Source organism: Juglans regia, chromosome 7, assembly GCF_001411555.2.
Source record: "Juglans regia cultivar Chandler chromosome 7, Walnut 2.0, whole genome shotgun sequence".
NCBI lineage: Eukaryota > Viridiplantae > Streptophyta > Magnoliopsida > Fagales > Juglandaceae > Juglans > Juglans regia.
In genome coordinates, this window is record NC_049907.1 from 2,739,699 (window position 1) to 2,764,106 (window position 24,408).

At 36.1% G+C, this 24,408-nt stretch overlaps 2 protein-coding genes and 1 long non-coding RNA gene across 3 annotated transcripts; 2 read left to right on the forward strand and 1 right to left on the reverse strand.

Annotated features, from left to right (window-relative positions):
• Positions 1-10,600: 10,600 nt before the first annotated feature.
• Positions 10,601-11,751, reverse strand: LOC109020398. Its single transcript, XR_004801975.1, has 2 exons — positions 11,610-11,751; positions 10,601-11,008 (listed from the first exon to the last, which is right to left on the reverse strand). It is a non-coding gene; the product is annotated as an uncharacterized LOC109020398 (long non-coding RNA).
• Positions 11,752-13,418: 1,667 nt separating this feature from the next.
• On the forward strand, positions 13,419-14,368 carry LOC109020396 (germin-like protein subfamily 1 member 17). Its single transcript, XM_019002848.2, has 2 exons — positions 13,419-13,618; positions 13,730-14,368. Exons 1-2 carry the CDS (start codon positions 13,480-13,482, stop codon positions 14,263-14,265), a joined length of 675 nt encoding a protein of 224 aa, XP_018858393.2. The 5' UTR covers positions 13,419-13,479; the 3' UTR covers positions 14,266-14,368.
• Positions 14,369-19,000: 4,632 nt separating this feature from the next.
• LOC118349019 (germin-like protein subfamily 1 member 7) lies at positions 19,001-19,935 on the forward strand. The gene is made up of 2 exons (XM_035692153.1): positions 19,001-19,194; positions 19,308-19,935. The coding sequence occupies exons 1-2, from the start codon at positions 19,056-19,058 to the stop codon at positions 19,841-19,843; spliced, it is 675 nt and encodes a 224-aa protein (XP_035548046.1). The 5' UTR covers positions 19,001-19,055; the 3' UTR covers positions 19,844-19,935.
• Positions 19,936-24,408: the final 4,473 nt, after the last annotated feature.

The window sequence follows — 24,408 nt, forward strand, 5'->3', positions numbered from 1 at the left end:
GCGGATAATTAAGTCTACTAAGTACCAGAATTTAAATGGTACCGCAACATGCATGTACAATAACAACAAATGAGTGATCTCAAATCACTCCTTAGGCAGAGCCGACTCCTCAGGCTCACCCTCATCTTCATCTGCATCAAAATCTGCGTTACCACAAAATGGTACCGCAGGTAAGTATAACCCAAATAATCCTCAGGAATAAAATGCATTTAATCCAACCAACATGCATGCATATGATGAAATATGCATTTTCCTCAAAACATCATTTTCCCCGAAAATGATTATTTTCCAACACACGCCAAAATCCCAATTGGCCCAAAAATAATCCGTAAAACATTTTCCCAGAAAATGGTTTACACAAAATCCAACACACGCTATTTTCCCAGAAAATAGTCAATTTTTAATGTATGCACCATGATCTCCCCTATGGGTCATCCACACACCCTGGCTTTGTAACGATGCCCACTTTCGCGCCCAACACGTACGTGGGAAAACATTCACTACACAACGAGTGATGCCCAGTTCCTCGCCCAGCGCGTACGTAGCCAAGCATCCTCTAGTCCCCGCCAGCAGAAGGACCACTGAGTCGGCACAAATCTCTCGTCCGATCCCATTGTCGCTCGGCGACAATCCAAGGGACATCACTCAGTATATTACGCTCCCGAGTGACCAGAGGAGCTCCACCGAGATAATACCCCATCTCGGCTTGGGGTTCGTGATACACACGCACCCAATAAATCATTTCACATGAAAACCCAGTTTTCAATAAACACATGAACATGAATGCAATACACGAAAACTCAGTTTCCTTTACAAACATGATCATGCATGATATCATGAAATGTACATGTACCAACACTAATCAACAACCATCATAACCAACCCAATCAAATCCAACCAAACAACTCCATTCACCAAACCATCCGACCCACGTACTCCTCAGACTCAGTCCGACAAAACCAATCAACAGTTCAAATACAGTGAAATGTGTTAGTGCAAAAATACATTAAATTCACAAGAATTTTTTAGAAAATACTTACAGTGCTATATAACAATTTTCGGAGGATCACGAAGCTGCAAGAAGTGGAAAAACAGCTGCAGGACAGTGTAAAATACACTGTGGCCGTGGGTCACAGATACCCACTTTTCAACGGAGGCAAACGAAGACCCAAAAATGATAGGGTAGGGCTTAGGGACATCGGTGAAGCTAGTGGTGGTGAAGGTTAGCCGTGGGTGGCGGCACAAGGGGTGGTTTAAGGCAAAAAATACCCAAAACGGAAATGTTGATGAATGTGCTTCACCGGTGACGGATCGGAGGTGGGGTTGGGTCCATTGGGTTGCTAAGGGGTTGAGGATGAAGTGGTGAAGAGATGGTGGCCGGAGGTGGCGCGACGACGGCGCTGGAGCGAAAGTGGCGCCGCGGCTTTGAAGGACTACTGGTGGTTAACGGTAGCGCGAATGGAGGTGAGGTTGGTGGGGTGAGGTCGCCGGCGGCAGGGGAACCGAATGGGATGGGCGGTGAAGGCCACCGCCGGCTCACGGAGGCGCTGGCGATGATGTAACGGACGGAAAGAGAGAGAGAGGAGAGAGACGTCGCGTGGGAAAGGAAAACACGGGGAGAAGAAAAAGAAAAGAAAGAAAAGAAAAGGAGGAAAAGAAAAATAGGGAAAAAGAAATGAGGTCCAATCCTCATAACTTGGGTTTAAAAATTGATCCAACAGAAACGTTTTCGAAACCACAATGGTAAAGATAATTAAAATAATTAAATCTCACAGTAATTAATTAAATATGAAAAGTAATTTAAATGCACAACAATAAATAAATATTAAGAAAGCACACAAAAATTAATTTTCACCAAATTAAAAATCCTAAAAAATAACCCAATTAAAAATCCAATAATTTTAAAATAAGAGAATAAATTTTGAATCTATAAAAATAATTCCTTCAGTAAAAATACACTAAAATACGGGATGTTACATTACCTCGTAGCCAACAATGTTCCAAAACTTGTGGATTTGATAATTAGGTTAAAACTATATATGCAATATTTTAAAGATCAAGTGAAATCTTATTACTTGGTAATTGGCCCAAATATATTATTGATGATTTATTTTGAACATGAGATTTAGGCTCGATTTATTTATGAAACCCAAGCCCATTAACGTATTCAATTTCAAACAAATGTTACAAATTTAGAGTTCCATTCACGTTAAAATTCCTTGAAACTACTGTCTTCAAGATATTTAAACCCATGCACGTTTCTTCCTATTTTTTTCCTTGGGTTTCAGCCAACTATATAAATATATATATATATATATATATATATATATATCATCTCATGGGAGTGGGTTACTTGAAATAAATTTTCAAGGAAAGAGGCTAACATGGTGTAACAGGCAAGAAGGATTAGCAAAAAGTTGGGCTCGGCTAGACCGAGGTTTTTTTAATACAAAGTTTTTAGACAGGCTCCCTCAATGGTTGCTGACTTACTTGGGGCGTAGCACCTCGAACCATTCGCCTATGATAATCTCTTGTGATCAGTATTTCCAAAGGTATGGGCCATCTTTGTTCCGTTTCCAACAGATGTGGGAGGAACACAAGGAATTTCTCCCACATGTCAAACAATGTTGGAAGGAGGAAGGGTGTGGAAGAGGACTGGAGAAGCTGGCTTTTAAACTGAAGCGCATGAAACAAGCTCTTAAAACATGGAACATGGATGTATTTGGACATGTGGAAGTTATGATCCGAGACATAGAACTGAGGATTGAATTACTAGATACTCGCCTACAGGCAGGATATGAAGAAACGGTGGAGCAAGACCTATTAATCTCAAAAATTGAGCTGGATATTTTGAAAAGCAGAGAGGAGTCCATGCTTGAGCAAAAAAGCCAAAGTTAAATGGCTAAAAGAAGGAGACAACAATACTCGCTTCTTCCACTCGATTCTGAAGAGAAGGCATCAAACTCAAGTAAAACAAATGCTCAAAGTTGATGGAACTTTATACAAGTGTCCAGAGGCGGTTCATGATGGAGCTGTCCAATATTTCCAAGAGTTATTAAGCCACGAAGACGAGGGGGAGCTTCGAGAGTTGAGCCAGTTTATTGACAAAGAAATAACGGAAGAGGAGAATAAAGAAATCCCCAAGCGCCCAACAGTGGAAGAAATTTGGCAGGCCCTTTTTAGTATCCCAGTGGAAAGTAGTCCATGACCAGACGGTTTTAGCTTGGGTTTTTTCAGAGCTAGCTGGGAATTTATACAAGGGGATGTGGTGGAAGCCGTAAAGGAATTCTTTGAAGGAAAACAACTACCAAGGTTTTATATGGCATTGTATGTGGCCCTCATTCCCAAAGTACAACAGCCCACCGGGTTTGAGAAATTTAGGCCTATAAACCTATGTTCCATGGTTTATAGAATTTGGTCAAAAATTATTGTAGCACGGATCACACATCTACTGCCAAGGGTAATATCTCAGGAACAAGGGGTCTTCATTCCCAAGAGGAGCATTTTTGAAAACATAAGCCTGACTCAAGAAATGACCTAGTCCATTCATAAAAAGAAGATCAGAGGTAATGTGATATTGAAAGTGGACATGTCCAAAGCATACGACTGTGTGAACTAGAACTTTTTGTTACATGTACTTGCATCCTCTAGTTTATCGAAAGAGGTTTGTTGGTTGATCAAGACTTGTATTACAACGCCGTAGTATTCCATTCTCCTTAATGGAACAGTAAAAGGGTTCTTTAAGGGGGAAAGAGGACTTCGAAAGGGGGACCCCCTATCACCATATTTATTTATTCTAATGGAGGAAGTTTTCACGAAGATGTTAAAAAGGAAATATGAGAATGGATCTATTGGAGGTTTCTCTCAATCTAGAAGGACGCCCTCAATTTCCCACTTGTTATATGCGAATGACATCGTGATTTTCATTAATGGAGCAAGGAGATCTATTAGAGCCCTGTTTAAAAGTCCTGGAGTTGTATGAACAGTGGCCTGGTTAAAAAGCTAATAAGGAGAAGTCGGCCATCTAGTTCTCAAAACACATTACACCAGCTAAAAGAAGAGAAGTTCTCAATATCACGGGCTTCGAAGAAGGTAGCTTCCCGTTTAAATACTTAGGGGTGAACATAGTTAGTGGCAAGTTAACTGGTAGACACCTAGAAGAACTTACATATAAGATACGTGAGAAAGTAAGCAGATGGAAGATGAGACTACTCTCGAGAGGAGGTAAACTCACTCTCCTGAAGCATGTTTTATCAAGTATGCTAGTTTATCTTCTTTCAATTTTACAGGTGCCTAAGTTGGTTTTTTTTCCTCCATTAATCGCATATATACTTAGCACCCTTTTTTGGGGTGAAGTGGATGGATCGCCAAAAAAGAAATGGTGTGCGTGGCACAAATTGCTTTGTAAGCCGGTTTCTAAAGGGGGTTTAGGTCTATGGATCTAGAGGAAATGCAAAAATCTTTACATATGAAATTCGCTTGGAATCTACTCAAGGATGACTCGCTATGGGCATGTTTCTTTCGGGGAAATTATGTGAAGGGAAATCATCTATCACTTGTTGAGAACACGAAAGGCACACGTTTTTGGTGAATGGTGATGAAACAAGTTCCGCATGTTTTAGAATTGTCCCGCTGGAAAGTGCACGGGGGAAACGTCAATTTCTGGTTGGATTCTTGGTTGGAAGATGGTCCTCTGGCTGACACTCTAGGAATAACTTATTAACCTGGGATCAAAATATGCGAGTGCAAAATAGACAACGAATGGGATGTACAGCTAATGGAGATACTTGAAGCCTTGGGAAATCCTAAAGAGGGAGTGACCTGCTCATATGGAAGCCTTCCATAGAGGGGAAGTTCTTGGTCCGAAATGCTTGGGAATGCCTGTGCGTGAAGTCCCCAGAAACTTCTTGGTCGGAGTGGGTTTGGCATAAACTATTACCAAAGAAAATCTCAATTATGGTATGTAAAGCATGGAATAGTAGTATTAATGTGGATGATAGACTGAGGAGGATAGGGATTCCGGTTGTATCTAAATGTAACTGTTGTCATGAAGGTGGTTATGAGGATATTAACCATGTCCTTTATGCTGGAAACTTTGCTCAACAGCTATGGAGGAGATGCGCAAGACAACTGGGAATTTTTTTCCGGGAGGGATTAACGTGGAAGGAAAATATGCAGTTATGGTTTTGGCGTGCTACTCGGTCATCTCAGATGGGTGTAAGCTGGGGTGTTCTTCCTTCAATATTAACATGGCGGTTGTGGTTGAGCAGATGTAGGGCACGCTTGGGAGATTACATGGAGTCACGAGAAGAAGTGTGGCAAGCAATAAGATATTGGATGGCCAGGCTAATGAAATTTTCCACAAATTTTCGAAAGCAGGTACGTGAGGATCAAGAATTGCTGAGTGGGATGAATATTGATGTTATACCAGTTAAAGCTAAACGTATACAAGTGGTCAGGTGGATCAAGCCTCAACAGGGGATATATAAGCTAAACACGGATGGAAGCAGCTTACTCAACCCAGGAGCTTCAGGTGCAGGAGGGCTCCTCCGAGATGACCAAGGCAACCTGATTTTTGCCTTTCTGGCAAACTTGGGTGTTGGCAATAACAACGCAGCAGAGCTAAAAGCTATCCTGCATGGTGTAAAGCTATGTAAACAACAGAGGATTTATAGGGTAGATGTTGAAACCAGTTCCTTGATGGTGGTTTAGGTGGATTAGTGGAGCTAGATGTGGAGTTTGGTACCTTGAAGACTATTGGGAGGAAGTTTGGAAAATTTTCAGAGAAGGGGACTACTCCATCTAGCATGTCTTACTAGAAGGTAATAACCCAGCCGATTTCTTAGCAAAACTAGGTGCCCAGGGGAATGATCTAATATGGCATAATCTCTTGGAAGTTCGTAGGAAACTTCGAGGTCTCATTCGAACGGATAAGTCTAACCTTCCCTTTACGCATCAGTTAGTAGCCGGTAGGTGTCTAGTTTTTTGTGGGGTTTCTTTTTCAGTATGGGTAATTTCTTTGCGGTCCTGTTAAGTTTAGAGTGGGTCTTGTAATATGATTTCCTTCACCTAAAGTGAGGCATATTTCAATAAATTGGACGTACTGTTGAATTTAGAGTGGATCTTGTAATAGTTTTTTTTTTTTTTTTTTAACCAACATAATTAATTCTAGTTGAAAAAAAAATATATGATGATCATGTAGGTAATATTTTTATATAAAAATAATAATTTTTATTTTAAATTTCGATTATTTTTAAAAATAGAATGATATATAATAAATATATAATATTTTACACTAAATAACTAAATAGATAGTATCTATTTCAAGTTAAATCAAAATGATCTAGCTATATAGTATTCCATGAAGAAGCTAGAAGAAGGGGCTTCGCTCATAGAGAGAGACGCGTGTACAAGAAACTTCAGGTTTTTTCAGTTTGGATGTGAATGGGTAAAGAGTTCTTCTACGGATCAGCCCCTGTTCACGGCTGATCCGTAGCACACCTTATCTGTCTTTTTGTTTTTTTTTTTTTTTTTTTTTCTAAACGCCCGTTTTACCCAAATATATTTCGAATTCTGGGTTCATCCCGCGTCTGCAGCACCTACGTCGCCCAGCACCTGCATCGCCTGCCCAACACCACCCCGCGACGGCCATCACTCGGTCTAGTGCCAGCATACGCTGCCCATCCCTCTGTCCTGCGCAACCCCTCTTTCCTCCTCTTTCGCCCCTCGAATTTACACATCCTGCGTCGCCCCAGCAACCGCATCGCATCGCCTGCCCAGCGCCACCCCGCAGCAGCCATCCCTCGGCCCAGCGACACCCACCGATTGCCTTCCCCGCAACAGCTGATATATACCAAGAATTTTTCTATTCCTAAACAACAGGTACTAGAGCTTTTGATTATTATTATTTTTCCTTTATTTTGGATGCTAAAATCTTTTGGTTGTCCGATATGAAATATTTGTTCGATGACTGTTAGTTTTGTGAAAGGGTCTCTATTTTTCATTTTTTAATTATTTTCTTTAATGTTTCTTAAGTTCAGTAATTTTCTTTAGTTTTTGAAAGCAGTCTGAGTAATGATCTTGACCTTTTCTTTGAAACCGCATACACTGATGGTTCTTAACTCATATAGCTTTATGTACCCGAAATTGTTGATAATCTCAGATATACCTTATTAAGAGTTTTTAGACATTTGAGTTACTAGAGATGACATAGGCGAAGCAATTAGGAATGGCTCAACAACTCTATGTTGTTTTCAGGCCTTATTCCTACTTATTTAAAAAAAATAAAAAAATTAACAGTTAGATTTGAATTGAGGGTACAGAGTGAAAGATACCAGTAGTTTTGGGTCCAAAATTGGAACTCATGTAGTAAGGTGTAAAATGAAAAGGAGCGGTAGTTTGTGGTGGGTAAAAGGCATATTTTCCCCAAAAATCTCTATATATATATAAAGCTATATCATTCGGCATTTGCCATTTTCAAATTTGTATGCAAAATATAATGTGTGTAGTTGAATGAATGGATTTTTTTCAATAGCGTGGTCATACTTCATACTTGCTTCTAGGGAACATTTTCTGTATTTTTGTTCAAGTAAAAAGCTTTGATTGGGGCCTCATCTAGACTTGTGTATGGTTAACTTGCCAAGAATACACTCATCATCTCTGTTGCTCACTTGTGAAATATGATCATCTCTTCAGTGTTAACATGTTGGATTCAGTGACTAGGCCTACTAAACTTTTATGATGGCAAAGTTCTGAATGTTATACACCCCAAGTGGGATTATTATATTTAAAACTTTCCCATCCACTGCATATGTGCAAGGTTTTTTATTTCTCCCTTCGATTGTGCAATTTGATGGAGTTGATGATTTTACCCTTTCATATATTTTGTGGTGAGCCCTTATAAAAGAGAACGTGTTTGAGAAAAGAGAATATGTTTGAGCTGAACTAAAAGTTTTCCTGTCTTTTGAATAGAGCTCCGCCAAGATACAGTTTTGAAGTGAGGTCATTTTCATTTAGGAATTCATCTGATTATGTCTAAATGTTAGTTTAAGAGCTATCAACTATGATTTCTGTTATCTTTCAGTTTTCTGGAAACTGCCTCTCCCAATTTTCAAGAGCCAAAGAATCACTTGTAGTAATGTCATTGAAGCTTTTGAACAATATTATTCTTCATCTTATAATTTGTGATTCCCAAATCATACTTGTCATCATTTTCAGAGGTCTTGTCATCATTTCTTTTCTTTTACATTTCTTTTTTCCTTTTATGACATAAAGCCCTCTTTTTAGATATTTGTATTTCTCAATGTGATTTCGCTTTATCTCCTCTAACATTGTATGATTGGCAATCTGCTGTAGCAGGAAAGTAGTTCTTTTTTGCAAGTAACTTTAGAAGAAAAGTTTCAGGGTAGACATTAGTGAATCAAGAATGCTACAATTGTAATTGGTAAATGATATTGTGTATGTTTTGTCTTATATAGACTTCAAATTTGAGCACTTATGTTAAAAAGAACTTGGAATACTGACATTATTCTTTTACAGGTTCCTATTTATATTGCAGAAATTACACTGAAGAATGTCAGGGGAGGTTTTACTAGTGAGTTCCTCCTTTTTTTTCCCAGTATGTAGAGTTCAGACGCTTCCTTAGCCCATTTGGGCTTGAGGTTTAGAATTTTTCTTTGACTTGATTTCATAACAAGCGTGTAATTCTTTCACTACTTTGAGATCAGAATATTTTGAACTCTGGTGCTATTTGAGACTTTTTTTTTTGCCTGTTTCAAGTGCTAACTCCCAAATACTCAATAATTTTTTATTTATTTTATTTTTTGTTGGGATGGACAGTCGCTTGCATATGCTTATCAGCCATTAATTTCTTGTGTTGATTCCCTTCTAAAGTGCTCTCGATAGCTTTGCCAGTTAATGATGAGAAGTCATATTTTCTCTATAAATTTATCTGATTAATGACCGATTAAGGTTCGACTTCATGTAACTTTGATTAACGACCATTGAGTTTCGAATTTGCATGGCAATGCATGCCACTGAATATTCTGATTTATACTCTCATGATATATATATATATATTTATATATTTTATATATGATCTTTCTCATCTAAACATCATTCAACTTGGCTGAACCTTGACCGACATTAACTCAAGAATTAAACAGTCATTTTGTCAGTACTTGAGTTGAATCTCAATCAATATCATGATGTTATTGTTTTATTTTATATCATGGTAAAGGAGAGGATGAAGTTAAGAGTTATAATCTCCATATGTGTTTCAGAAGAATAAAAGAAGAGAGAAATGTACGCTAAATCATGCCCATTTGTAAATCATATATACACAATATAGAGAGACACATTTGCTTATATTACATTTGATTTTGTCACTCATGTCTCTCAGATGCCCCTATATTCAAAAACAGCTTAGGGAGCATGACTATATTATAGGTCCTATCCATGATTTGCTTGTAACATTAGTTTTGTCAGACTGGTTTAGGGGCATCATGTCTCTATTATAGAAACACAATGGTCATTATCACAAAGAGCAAAAAAATTCTAATTCATTAAATGATTTCTTTAATAATTAAAAAAAATAAAAAAGAAAAAACAAGCTAGATGAGCAGGCATTGGCCCATTGTGCCAGTCCGAGTCCCATACAACAACTAGCTTGGGGAGGTTGGAAGACCACCAAGTGGAGTGCAGGAATTTTCAAATTTTCAGCCCTGCTATTAGCGTTACATGGTTTTTTTTTTTTTTTAACCTTTGTAGGTACAGGTACATACAATGAAGGTTCAACATGTAAAGGACAATAGAAGTTGAAGTTGGGAAATCTTGCAAATTTGTATTTCCAATTGAGAAATTTGTAAAGAAATTTGTATTTGAAGTTGAGAATATGTATAATGCATCTTTGGTGCTGATAATGCGTCTTTGGTACTGATAACTTTAATCTTTTATTGTAATTTGTATCTAAAGTTTGTATTTTGATGTTTGTATTGCAAACACGGGTAGTAGCTTTTGTAAATGTACAAACAGAGCAAATGCCCAAGCAACATACATAATTGTTCTGCAATGGCAGAAAACAAGAAACTCAGAGTTCCAAAAAAAAAAAATTGCTTTATGCCCAAAATTGCTTCATGGCATTTACAGGTCATTAATGAGCAAATTCTCCTTAAAGTAAAATGTTGTAATTGTTTTGTGAGGAGTTTTTTTTTTTTTTCCCCAAAAAATGTTGTTCCAGGCTCAGAAATTTGATATGCATAAAGAAAAGGTTGCATTTTCTTGAGGACAGGTTCCTGTTACTTCAAAAATGGGGCAGACATAGATGTGCTTCTTCCGACACTGTGAGTGCAAAAATCATGCCAACTCCAAACCTCTAGATCAACATACAGGAATCACCAAGGCATTTCCTTGCCACAATTCAACTCCAAAAATCGCCAACTCCAAAAATCTTGCCAACTCCAAATCCTCAATAAGCATTTCCATACCACATTTCATCCTGCAAACAATGTTGTGGTGGAAAAAAAAAATAATCCAAGTGATAGAGTTTTATTGACTTCTAATAAGCTACGAATTACCAACATAAAAAATAAATGCAACATAATTGAATAAACAACAGAAAAGTCAACTTAATATCCATAATAAGCTGTCATAATTATATTTGTAGAGAATATACCATACATGTTAGGATCCGATCAGTCTATTTACACTTAAAACTCACATGATACATCTACAGTCTGAACCAACCGAAAACTATTACAAGAGATACGATCCAGTATCGACACAACAATATGCGTACACCCATATTCTCTACGATCCTTCTTCGAAGTTCGTCCTCTTGCTTGTGAAGCTCATTCTCTCTCTTTTAGTTTGTCCTTTTGTTTTGGAGCTTCATACTCACGTAGCAATAAAGCATCCCCTCCCTCTCTTCCGAAGTTCATTCACTCTTGTCAGGATTTTCTCAAGTAGTACCGATTGAAGTATATGTGCCCAATGAAGAATTTGCTTCTCGCTGTGAACCATTCAAGAAGAAATGAAAAGCTATCTCATATATCTAACATCAATATGATTATGATTTTTAGCCTTGGTGCTTATAAAACAGGAAACACTTAGATTAGCATGCTTACATGAATGATTAGAACAGGACAGTTGACCAATGAGATTTTGTCAATATTTTGCACTCAAACAACATAAAACAGTATCATATAGTGATAATGATTTGTCTACTCCAAGTCACTATTATTCACTTTAAAGCACAAGTCTGTATCATGATTATATGATAACTATTTTCTCGACAATCTAATTAACATCCCTCAATAACCACGATTTCCCCGCAACAAAGAATACTCCATAGGACAGAAATGGTGGTACATACTCCATATGGCCAAAATACAAGTACAGATTGCCTACAAACCTAGATTCTGATATCAACTTTCACTAATTTGGGGCAAAATTTCAAATTTTAGATCAAGTACAAACCCTAAAAACTTCATATCTATTTCATATCTATTTTTATACGAATGAAATTGAAGTGTGTGTGCGTGAGTGGTTCAAATCTGAGTGTGAGTGAGTAATAACAGAGAGTATGTGAGAAGTTTGGGAAAAATGCTTACTGCAGTCGAAATCATAGAGAAGAAGAAGCCACTCTCTTCGCGATGCCATCCAAACCTGTAATCAATCGGGGGGTGGGGGAGAAAGCAGGCTTCGAGGGCTTCGCTGGAGGTTGGGGGAGACTAAAGAGGGCTCGCGAGGGGGAGGGGCGACGCGGGGAGGGGTGGGGATTGGAAGAAAAGAAATGGGGAGGGAGGAGAGGAAGAAATCGACGTGGCGTAGGGGACGGGGAAGAGGATGCCGATGCAGGTGGTGGGGGGCGACGTGGGGATGGGTGGGGATAGGAAGAAAAGAAACTGGGAGGGAGGAGATTTAGAAAGTTATTTTCAAAATGCACAAGTCTTCCCGTCAGAGAGAGGGAACGAAACGTGCGTTTAATGTACACATAAGGTGTGCACCGGCTGCAGCTGTACGGTGGGCTGATCTTAAGATTTATTCTTCTTAATTAGTACATGAGCTTATAAAAAAATATTATATATCAAGGTGATCAGAAAGGCATGCAGCAGATCAATATTTTATGGAAAAATATTTGCATCAGCCCCACACCAGCACACACTCAACCTATTGAGTGTAAAAAAAAAAAAAAAAAAGTGATGTGAAGTGTGTGCTGGTGTGGGGCTGATGCATAGCATTTCCCATATTTTATAGGCATATTTGGACGGACATTTAGACCAAGCTGATCAAAACTCACATTATTATCGTATTCACTTGTTAATTAATTTTTTATCACAAAAAATGGCTATATTTATCTACTCTATTATAATAAGTGACTATCTAACTGTGAATAGTAACTTTTATTATTTGTCTGTTAATTTTTCTTGTTTTTCTATTAAGTCTGTTAAATCATGTTTTACCAAAAAGTCCTTAAAACCCTTGATTATTTGACATATAGCTTCATTGTAGAATTTAATGCAGGATCTTGTTTTACCAAAAGGTCATTAAGATCCTTGACAATTTAACGTGCGGTTCTCTTGTAAAATTTAATGAAAAATCATGTTTTACCAAAGGCCCTTAATAGCCCCATGGCACACAAGAATTGACGTCTCTTTTTCATGTTATTTTTGTTCTGACAGTGCACTCATTCTCCTTTCTTTTTGTTTCAATTTTTTTTTAATAAAAAATTAACAATATTTTATTATTATATAGAGAGTAATTAATAGATAATTCAATATGGATGCAGATTAATGGTCATATTTTTCTGAAATTTAATTTTTTTTTTAATTTTTAATTTTTTTCTTTCTTTAACCTTGTATTTTCTTTTTCCAGACAAACAAACAACTGACTTTTTCACTTTTATTTTTTATTTAAATCATTATATCAGGTGCACTCCGAGAATAGCGCACCTAGAGCCATTCCCTAGTATGTATATATATATATAAATTAATTCTTTCTGAATATCTAAAAGGAATTAATGGGAATTAGTTGTTGTAATTGCCGTGATACGTGGTGGTGATCAGTTTGAGAGAGAGAGAGAGAGAGAGAGAGATAGAGAGAGAGAGAGAGCTGGGTCAATGTAATACAGCTCAATATTTGTACAATAATGAAAGTACTGCACGCACCGTTCCATTATTTGAAGAGGTCGAATTATTTGGTTGCATTTTCAATGTATGTGTGCGAGCAATAATGGTTAAAGAATGTTTCCACCATCAAAGAAAAAATAATGATAATCGATAACCTTAGATTAATTAATTAAAGAGTAGTTGACAAGTATTACACGTTTATGGAAAAAACATGGACCAGTTCATGATCAGTAATTCCTCTCTATAAATAGAGATGTGACCATCCAACATTTCTCATTCCCTCCTCGCCAATATTAATTACTTACACAGATCAGTACTACAACGCAGAGATAAATCATATATAGCCTCAAATATGATGAACTCCAAGGTTGTTCCTAAGTACGCCCTTTTAACTGTGGCCCTGTTGGCTTTCGCTTGTTCCCTCGCCTTTGCCTACGACCCCAGTCCCCTGCAGGACTTTTGTGTTGCAATCGACAATCCTGCTTCTGCTGGTATGTACACATTATTATTGCTATGTTATTTGATTGTATTTTCTGCATAATATCATGTGTATATATATAGTCATGATGATAACAAACATTTTCTTTCCTTTCTTTCTGCAGTATTTGTGAATGGAAAGTTTTGCAAGGACCCAAAGCTTGTCACTGCTGATGATTTCTTCCGCTCGGTGAACATTCCCGGAAACACCACAAATAAAGTGGGGTCGAACGTCACCGCTGTGACAGTGGAACAATTACCAGGCCTCAACACCCTAGGCATATCCTTGGCTCGCATCGACTTTGCACCACATGGCTTAAATCCTCCCCACACCCACCCTCGCGCCACTGAGTTTCTTGTAGTCATAGAAGGTACTCTTCATGTTGGCTTTGTCACATCCAATGCAGATGGCAACCGCCTCTTCACCAAAGTTCTAAACAAGGGAGACGTCTTTGTGTTCCCAATTGGTCTCATTCACTTCCAGTTGAACGTGGGAAATACCAAGGCGGTTGCCTTTGCTGGTCTGAGCAGCCAAAATCCTGGAGTCATTACCATAGCCAATGCAGTCTTTGGATCCAATCCTCCCATCAATCAAGATGTTCTCACCAAGGCCTTCCAAGTGGACAAGAATCTGGTTAACTATCTTCAGCAACAATTCTAACTAATTGCCTAAACGAAAATCATAGATTTCAAGATATATTTGCAATAAACCATTAGATGGTGTGATTAAGTTTGTCAATGTTTCCCAGCTTGTAACCTCATTGAAATTATTTTATTGAAATAAAATTGTTGCTTATAATTTACAGTCACTTTGTTATAATCATCAACAGGTGTGATTGAACTTAATTGCATTTTGAATACGTCTCAGGAGTGATATCACTTGTAAGGGCCCCGGCCTTTTCTTCCCTTATCTTTCCGACCCCAAGGCAAAATATACAAAAATAAATAAATAATAACATAAATGAAAAATATATTACACATGATCGTAATTATTGGATAGGATTCAAATGAATTTATTACACATGATCGTCCGAGCCCCTTGTCGCCCGGAGACAACCTAGTTGGGGACGTCACTCAATTTATTATGCTCCCGAGTGACCAGATGAGCTTTACCGAGATAATACCCCACCTCGACTTGGGATTGTGATACGCACGTACCCATAAAAATATTACCAAGACACGAAAACCTTGTTTTCAATTTTATCAGCATAGCATATAACATGACACAATTGAATAAATCATGGCAAATATCAATAACAGTAATATGCAGATGCATGACAGACATTTTATTGGATGTATTGACATAACACACAACAGTCACAAACAACAACACCGTAGTCACAAATCCACAGTTTCACAAATCCCAACTATATACACACGTTTCTCATCCTCCATCCAGCCCTCGGCCCAGATTTCGATAACAACTACGTCAAATATTTTCAACACTTTTCCGGGCCCTAGACCCATCTCAAATACAACTAAACTGCAACAAAGTTAGCAATAATTTCACGTCAGATTTTCCAGAGAGTTACTTACCAACACGAATTAGATTTTTTGGATGATTACAACATGTTGAGTAAATGCATGTATGTGAGCATTTACTCAACATGTCAAGATCAATAGAATCAGTAATTAATAGTGATGGAAAAATATTGATCGATCAGATGATAAAGGCCGCAGATTATTATTATTTGAAAAGATAATGTTAGGTCGACTATCAAATGTGCTCACTAAATAAATGATTTTTTTTTAATTTTTCTTTAAGTATTTTTTAAACATCCTTAACTATTAAGAAAAAAAATTAAGAAAATATATAAATTTACTAATATTCACTTCCATAATCATTAAAAAAAATAAAAATATATGAATTGACATATAATTTGGTGCTGGATTCTATTTAAAAGTCGTGTGAGAACGCACATTAATTTAGACCAAGCACGTCGTACATCTTCACATTGTTATATTTATATATAATATAGTACGTATTCAAGTAAATAATGATGGAAGAATATTGAGGTACTCATCAGAAAGGTTCATTCTTACAGCTTACAAAAAATATATATATTGAGGTGAGAAAGGCAGAATATTTTAAAGGCACATATATATATACTAGCAATTGGATAACGTCCAAGGGACGTTTGCCTAATTTTTTTTTTTTTTTATCTAGTGATTGAGGAAGTGTTTTTTTAATGATGTTGTAAATATTTTATTTTTTAAAAAAATGTTTATGATGATTAAAAAAATACATAAAAAAATAAAAGAAAAATAAAAAAGTGAAATACACATTCAAGACATATTTTCGGGCTACTTTTTCGTTAGTTGTAGCAGTTCTCTTTAGTTAATTAAGAATATTATCATATTTAAATTATGTTAAAACTCTAATTATTTATATAGTTATACTTTTTTCGAATTATTTAACAAATTTTTATCATTTATTTAATGATGAAAGATTAGTATTTTATAAATTAAATTTGATAATTTATTTATAATATGATATTTATATGTTAATTATCTATTTTAAATTAATTTAAATCAATATTTAAATTTTTACCATTTGATCAAATTTGGAGAGTTATGATAAAGGGTTAGATTTAAATCCTAAAAAGTTTCCTTTTCGTCTCGTTTTCTCTTTCTCCCTCTCTCACATTTCTTTTTTTTTTTTTTACCAAATGAGTAAGGAAGTGTTTTTTAATGATGTTGTAAATTTTTTATTTTTTAAAAAAATGTTTATGATGATTAAAAAAATACATGAAAAATAAGCAAAGAAAAATAAAAAAAGTAAAATACACATTAATGACACATTTTCGAACTACTTTTTCGGTAGTTGTAGCAGTTCTCTTTAGTTAATTAAGAATATTATCATATTTAAATTATGTTAAAACTCTAATTATTTATATAGTTTTACTTTTTTAAAAATATTTAATAAAATTTCATTATTTATTTAATGATGAAATACTAGTATTTAAATCAGTATTTAAATTTTCACCATTGATCAAATTTGGAGAGTTATGATGAAGGGTTAGATTTAAATCCCAAAAAGTTTCTTTTCCCCTCACTTTCTCTTTCTTCCTCTTTCTCCTTCCGCTCAGCCATGGCTTCTCTCTCTCTCACCCGATCTCCTCCCTTAAGGAGTCGTGCGCCACCATGGGTGTCACCGACCACGTCACCGGCTTCCCCTCACACCAGCGAGCAAACCCCACCGTTGAAGCCCCTTGGCAGCTCCTCCCTTCTCCGCACTCGAGCAACCCGAAATGGGTCTCAACGCTTGTGCCACTGCAGCATCGCACCACCACCATCGAGCTCCTCTTCCTCCGGCGATCACCCCCATGGACCCAAGCCACCGTCGAAGCCCCCATGGCAGCCCTCGTCTCCCTGCAACTCTCTCTCCCGCATGGGTCTCACATAGTTTCTCCACCATACCGCCGTCGTACGTTGTCCCTACACCACCACACCACCACCATTGAGCTTCTCTTCCTCCGGTGACCACCCCCATGGACCCAAGCCACCATCGAAGCCCCCATGGCAGCCCTCGTCTCCTCGCAACTCCCTCTCCCGAAATGGGTCTCTCCGTTTATTGATCATTACATATAATTCAATTAAGATATTGTATGCGATGATTTTGTGATCTGTTGTGATATTTTGTAATAATTTTTGTGATATTTTGTGGTGATTTTGTGAAGAGGATTGCTGTGAGGATGTAGAGATGGACGAAGAAAGGAAGCGTAAAATAGGAATACTGTTTATCATTGTTCATTACTGTTTATCTTACTATTCATCAGATTATACACACTTTTAAATATAAGGAGATATATATATGCACACATATATAAAAGGTTAATTGGCATCCTAGTATAGTAAGGTCGACAAAGACAGAAGCGTCAGATCGGCCAGACGACAGTAATTAATTAGTTCATATTTTATTATTATTATTATTATTTTCTGTTTGTGCTATTTATTTGATTCAGTGATTGCGCTGATCTCTAGAATGGGCTTGGTTACTTTGAAATTTGTGATACTTGTGTAAAATCCTGTATGGTGTAAGATTTTCTAATTGATAAAAAAAAGCACGTTTGCCACATCTGTCAAATTGAAGAAAAAAATAAAGTGTAATTTCAAATATTAAAATAGTCTAATGTATAAGAATAAAATTATTATTTATTTATGTTCATCTTAAAAATGTATAGTAAAATTTCATCATTTATTTAATGATGAAAAATTAGTATTTTATAAATTAAAGTTGATTTTTAGTGTATGATATAATATTATTCTCTTAAAAATGTTCAGTAAAACTTTATCTTTTATTTAATGATGAAAAATTAGTATTTTATAAATTGAAGTTAATTTTAAGTGTATGATATAATATCTATATTTTAATTATATATTTTATGTTAGTTTAAATCAATATTTAAACTTCTACTGTTAGATTAAAGTTGAAGATTAAAGATGAAGAGTTAGAATTTAAAATCCAAAAACTAATATTTTTTCCCACTTTTCCTTTCTCCCTCTCTCTCATTCCCCACGCACGATTGTGGTATTACGTCGCACATTGGTATTCACACGAACGAACACAAAAAGAAACAGAAAAACCAAATAAACATGCGGGAAAAAAAACAAAAAAAAAATCCTTTAATGTTCATCGTTACTGTTGATAAACAATAATAAAATATGCGAAAACATTAAAAAAGAAAAAAACAATAAAAAAAAAAAAATCTTGTTACTGTCTATTACTGTTGATGAACAATAATTAACAGTAATATAGATAGATACTTTTAAGTTATAGGAAGATATATGGAGTATATATGTATGTATGTGGAGTATTATATATACAAAACAAATGGGACAACATATATACAAAACAAATCGTACGTAGTGGACGATTTTACACAAAATTCTGATCCTTCGTATGATCTATATATTTAAAGCGACGGTTCACATTGCCAGAGTTTACATCTAAGAAAAGAAAAGAAATTAAATAAATCTTTCTGAATATCTAGGTGGAATTAATGGGAAACTTGTTGTAATTGCATATATACATGGTGGTAGTCATCATGGGTACATGCAGGGTCTATTTGAGAGAGAGAGAGAGAGAGAGAGAGAGAGAGAGCTGGGTCAATGTAAACATGCTCTTTTGTGGAATAATGGCACCGTTCCATTATTTGAAGGGGTCCAATTTGGTTGCATTTTCAATGTATATATATGTGTGCGAGTAGCACTAATGCTTAAAAGAATGTTTCACAGGCCCATTAAATAAAATAATAATCGATAACCTCAGAATTTTAAAGGGTTGACAAGTCTTGCACGTTTATATATGGTGAACACAAGGACCAGTTCACTTAATTTCTCTCTATAAATAGGGATGTGACCATCCAACATTTCTCATTCCCTCCCAAGCAATATCATTTACACAGATCAGTACTAAATTAAACGCAGAGATAGATCATAGCCTCGGATATGATGAACTCCAAGGTTGTTCCTAAGTACGCCATTGTAACTCTAGTCCTGTTGGCTTTCGCTTGTTCCTTCGCCTCTGCCTATGACCCCAGTCCCCTGCAGGACTTTTGTGTTGCAATTGACAATCCTGCTTCTGCCGGTATGTACACATGATTACTATTGCTATATTCTTTGATTGTATTTTCTGCATAATATCATGTGTATATATATAGTCATGATGATACAAACATTTTCTTTTCTTTCTTTCTGCAGTATTTGTGAATGGAAAGTTTTGCAAGGACCCAAAGCTTGTCACTGCTGATGATTTCTTCCGCTCAGTGAACATTCCCGGAAACACCACAAATAAAGTGGGGTCGAACGTCACCGCTGTGACAGTGGAACAATTACCAGGCCTCAACACCCTAGGCATATCCTTGGCTCGCATCGACTTTGCACCACGTGGCTTAAATCCTCCCCACACCCACCCTCGCGCCACTGAGTTTCTTATAGTCATAGAAGGTACTCTTCATGTTGGCTTTGTCACATCCAATGCAGATGGCAACCGCCTCTTCACCAAAGTTCTAAACAAGGGAGACGTCTTTGTGTTCCCAATTGGTCTCATTCACTTCCAGTTGAACGTGGGAAATACCAAGGCGGTTGCCTTTGCTGGTCTGAGCAGCCAGAATCCTGGGGTCATCACCATAGCCAATGCAGTCTTTGGATCCAATCCTCCCATCAATCAAGATGTTCTCACCAAGGCCTTCCAAGTGGACAAGAATCTGGTTAACTATCTTCAGCAACAGTTCTAACTAATTGCCTAAAATAAAATCATAGATTTCAAGATATATTTGCAATAAACCATTAGATGGTGTGATTAAGTTTGTCAATGTTTCCCAGCTTGTAACCTCATTGAAATTATTTTATTGAAATAAAATGGTTGCTTATAATTTACAGTCTCTTTGTTATAATCATCAACAAGTGTGATTGAACTTAATTGCATTTTGAATACATTGAGACGTCAGGAGATATATCACTTGTAAGGGGCCCCGGCCTTGCTTCCCCATCTTTCCGGCCCCAATGCAAAATATACAAAAATAAATAAATAATAACACGAATGAAAAATATATTACACATGAATTTAATGTATAGGATTCAAATGAATTTATTTCTTGAAATGTATAAAATGCCATGTCAAGGTAATTCTTAGTCAATATTAGAGGAAAGGAAAATAAAAAAGACAACAACATTTGCAAGTTTGTTTTTGGATTGTCCGAAGCAAAATTACAATATTAATTGAAGGAGTCGAATTTGTATGGTTTTTTCAATATCTGCAAGTGCTTGTAGTTGTTAAGAATGGTTCTCCCCATTAGATAAACAACTTTATTAAAAGCTGATCAAGAATCTACCGAGTCCTACCTGCTGATCCTTGCAAGGAAAGACACAGACCGATTCATGATCAGTAACTCCCCTACATAGTATATATCTATCAATCAATCACTTCTAAAAACACAATGACTAAAATATATACTTCATGGATATATAGTAGTACTAGTACTGTATATATAAAATGGAGATCAGATCCTATTCCAGGCGTGATCAAGAGCCACCTGGTAATGGTTCTATCCTACATGTCACGTTGATCAAGAGCGACCTGGTAATGGTAATGATTCAGATCCTAAGATATGTTTTTGCAAATTCGATCGACAACGAAGATTGTCTTGTATATTTTGCTTAGCACGATTATATATATATATATATATATATATAATAACCAACGTTAATTCTCGTTGTAAAAAAAATTTGATGATCATGTAGGTAATATTTTTATATAAAAATAATAAGTTTTATTTTAAATTTTATCATATTATATATATATCTTTGATTATTTTTAAAAATAGAATGATATATAATAAATATATAATATTTTACACTAAGTAACTAAATAGATAGTATCTATTTCAAGTTAAATCAAAATGATCTAGCTATATAGTATTCCATGAAGAAGCTAGAAGAAGGGGCTTCGCTCATAGAGAGAGACGCGTGTACAAGAAACTTCAGGTTTTTTCAGTTTGGATGTGAATGGGTAAAACGATGGCTGCATGCAAAATGTAGAGATGAACAATAGAATCAATAATAGAAAAATATTGAGGTGATCATTAAGGCTGCAGATTAATATTATTTGAAATGCCTGTGTATGAGGACAGTACTACATGTACATGATTTAGTCTATTTAGACCAAGCACGTCCCTCACATTAATGTTCATTGTCGTATTCAAGTCAATAATGATGGAAGAATATCGAGGTACTGAGAAAGGCTCATTCATTTTTTTTTTTTATATGAAATCTAGAAATTCATAAATAAAAAGAGTTTATAGACATTTATCAAGCCAAATAGCCTGAGAAATAAAGTCCGGATAACATTCATTCCACATGGAGATGTCCTCCAGGTTCCAAGCATAACGAGCAAGAAGATGAGCAACCCAATTACCTTCTCGATAGACATGTTGAAACTTGCATTCAACAAACACTCTTAGCAACTTTCGTATTTCACTCAATAATGGATCCAACCTTGCATCAGAAGGAAATTCATTATTGAGTACTTGGATAACCATCAAGCAATCTGATTCCACAATCAAACTGTGAATTCCCATACTAGCACAGAGCTGTAAGGCACGAAAAATAGCCAGAGATTCAACAGCTTCAGCATTAATCACTTCCAATTCTACCTTGCTTGCTGCCAACAACACCTTGCCTTCTTCATCTCTGAGCACCACCCCCACCCCAGCCTTATGAAGATCACCAAAAACAGCACCATCCACATTAAGTTTCAACCAACTCAGAGGTGGGGGCTTCCGGTCATAGTACTCTCGAACTTTCCTCCTGGGCAATTGTTTTAGATCAGTATAAGATTGCATCACAGACAGTGCATGACCAATAACATGTTGTACCGCAGTACATTTATGATCATGAACCATTTGATTTCTTCTCCACCAAACTCCCCAGGCGATAGCAAAGAAAGTAGCTAGCTCTTCCTCCTGTCCCTGATTTAAAATTGCCAAGGCTACTTACTGCATTGGTAAGTTACCTTCTAGCTGTTGAATGAGAGGAAAATAAGAAAGCCAGCTTGAATAAATATTAGGACAGTATAATAAAGCATGAGAAATGTCCTCGGTTTGTTGATTGCAAAAACAGCAGGATCCTTCAATATTGACATGCTTTTTAAGAAGATTCTATTGGGAAGGAAGAATCTCCTTGCATGCCGTCCAAGCAAAGACCTTTATCTTATTAGGAACTCTCATTTTCCACAAAGCCTAAACTAAAATCATAGATTTCAAGATATATTTGCAATAAACCATGAGATGGAGTGATTACGTTTGTCAATGTTTCCCAGCTTGTAACCTCATTGAAATTATTTTATTGAAATAAAGTGGTTGTTTATAATTTACAGTCTCTTTGTTATAATCATCAACAGGTACGATTCAACTTAATTGCATTTTGAATATGTTGAGACATAGAGAGTTTGTTTTTGTATGGTATTTTCAATATCTGCGAGTACTTGTAGTAGTTAAGAATGGTTCTCCGGTCCCTGCAGTAGATAAACAAATTTATTAAATGCTGATCAAGAATATACCAAGTCCTACCTACTGAGTACTGATCCTTGCATGGAAAGACACAGACCGATTCATGAGTAACTCCCCTGGCCTACATAAAGACACAGACCGATTCACCTCTCACCCAAAGCAAGAATATACTTTCACTGTTCGAACATATTTCGTAACATTCGAACAACATTAACACCATTCGAAAGGTCAATTCACTTTTAGGGACATATGATTTGGTATTCTTCAATGGTCTTATTGGATAATCATTTCAAAATATGACAAAAATAAATCTTAGGCAAAATGACAAAACCTAAAATGAAGATAAACATGATTGATATTCTTCTAAAACCAAGAGGCTAACAGAGCTCTTCTTCTGAAATTAATTGGTCCTGAAGAATAATATTTTACATGGAGTCCTGCAGCTGCATCTTCAGCTCCATGGGAGGCAGATCCTCCCCCTTCAACTTGATCATCATCACTACCAGTACTCATGCTGATAACCACTCTCTCACAAATTTCTTCCACCAACTTCAAAACCTTTGCCAAATCGCTCGTAATGCAAGCCACGATGTCCCTCTGAAAGAACGCTAGAAGTTCCTTGTCCAGCTTCCGGAGTTTGTTTATGTGAAACCTTTGACTTAAAAGTTATGAAAATAACTAAAGCTCGGCATTTATGTGAAATCTCAACCCTCTGTTAGAAGAAGTTGTACTGCAATGCCATGAATTTCCAAGTTGCCCACTTGGATGAAGGAAAGGCAACGTGCAATCCTTTAGTTAGGTTGTTTCTTTAGTCGAGAAGAAGATGCGTTAGTGGCAATAAATAGATCATATTGTCGTCTTCGATAATTGTATTGAGAAAGCTTGGCTTGCACATGTATTGCAGAGCCGTGTATATTACTTATAGAAGAAATTGTTACATTTAGATAGAGGAGATAAGAACAAAGATACATACAATTATTCAAAACTTTTATCATGATCACTCTTCCTATTATCTAGGCTTTTATATTCATCTTCACAGTATGATTTACGTTTATCTTCTGCAGACTTTGTTGTTATCTCAACAGGGCCCAAGAAGAAAACTGAGATATTGTATTGGGACAGGGTAATAACTAATATGTATGTACTACCATTTTTATAATTTTTTTTTATATAATTATGTTTTAAAATTAGGATATTTATGTAAAGTGATATTATTTTTATAATTTATTTTATAAAGATGTCTCTCATTTATAAGGTTGTAAAAATAATTGTATGTCTATAATTATTGGGACAAATAAATTACAAATGATCTGATCACGAGGGAGTGGCCGTGGATATTTGACAAATTTATTTATTTTTCTGTTTTATTCGAAGGATGTGTAAAAAATAATAGGAGGAGGTTAAGTTTATTGATTTTGTAAGCTAAAAATTTCATAAACAAAAGATGTGGCATGCCTCTTTTCTCTGTTTATGTTTGATAATGGCTTCCAACACAATGGTTTCTTTCTTCACATCCTCCACCGTGGATCTTATTTTTTCCAAACCCGACAAGTTCGAATAAGGGTTTGAATCCGATCCGTTTCAACCGCTTTTTACCAATTAACAAATGGGAAAAAAAAAAAAAAAAGATTCACTGATGTTATTGCCAACACTTGACTTCTTTTTCACGATCTCTTCTATATATTTGTAGGGCGTCTTTCGGATTTGCGCAACACAAAACATAAAAATAAAATAAAATAAAATAAATAATTGAGAAGGTGCTCATAATAAATAAATAAAAAAAAGCATGCCAC

Excerpts from the sequence above, each read along its gene's own strand:
- LOC109020396 (XM_019002848.2), top strand. The coding sequence starts at position 13,480 with ATGATGAACTCCAAGGTTGTTCCTAAGTACGCCCTTTTAACTGTGGCC. Across the intron at positions 13,619-13,729 it reads CGACAATCCTGCTTCTGCTG|TATTTGTGAATGGAAAGTTT; the intron begins GTATGTACACAT and ends TTCTTTCTGCAG.
- LOC118349019 (XM_035692153.1), top strand. The coding sequence starts at position 19,056 with ATGATGAACTCCAAGGTTGTTCCTAAGTACGCCATTGTAACTCTAGTC. Across the intron at positions 19,195-19,307 it reads TGACAATCCTGCTTCTGCCG|TATTTGTGAATGGAAAGTTT; the intron begins GTATGTACACAT and ends TTCTTTCTGCAG.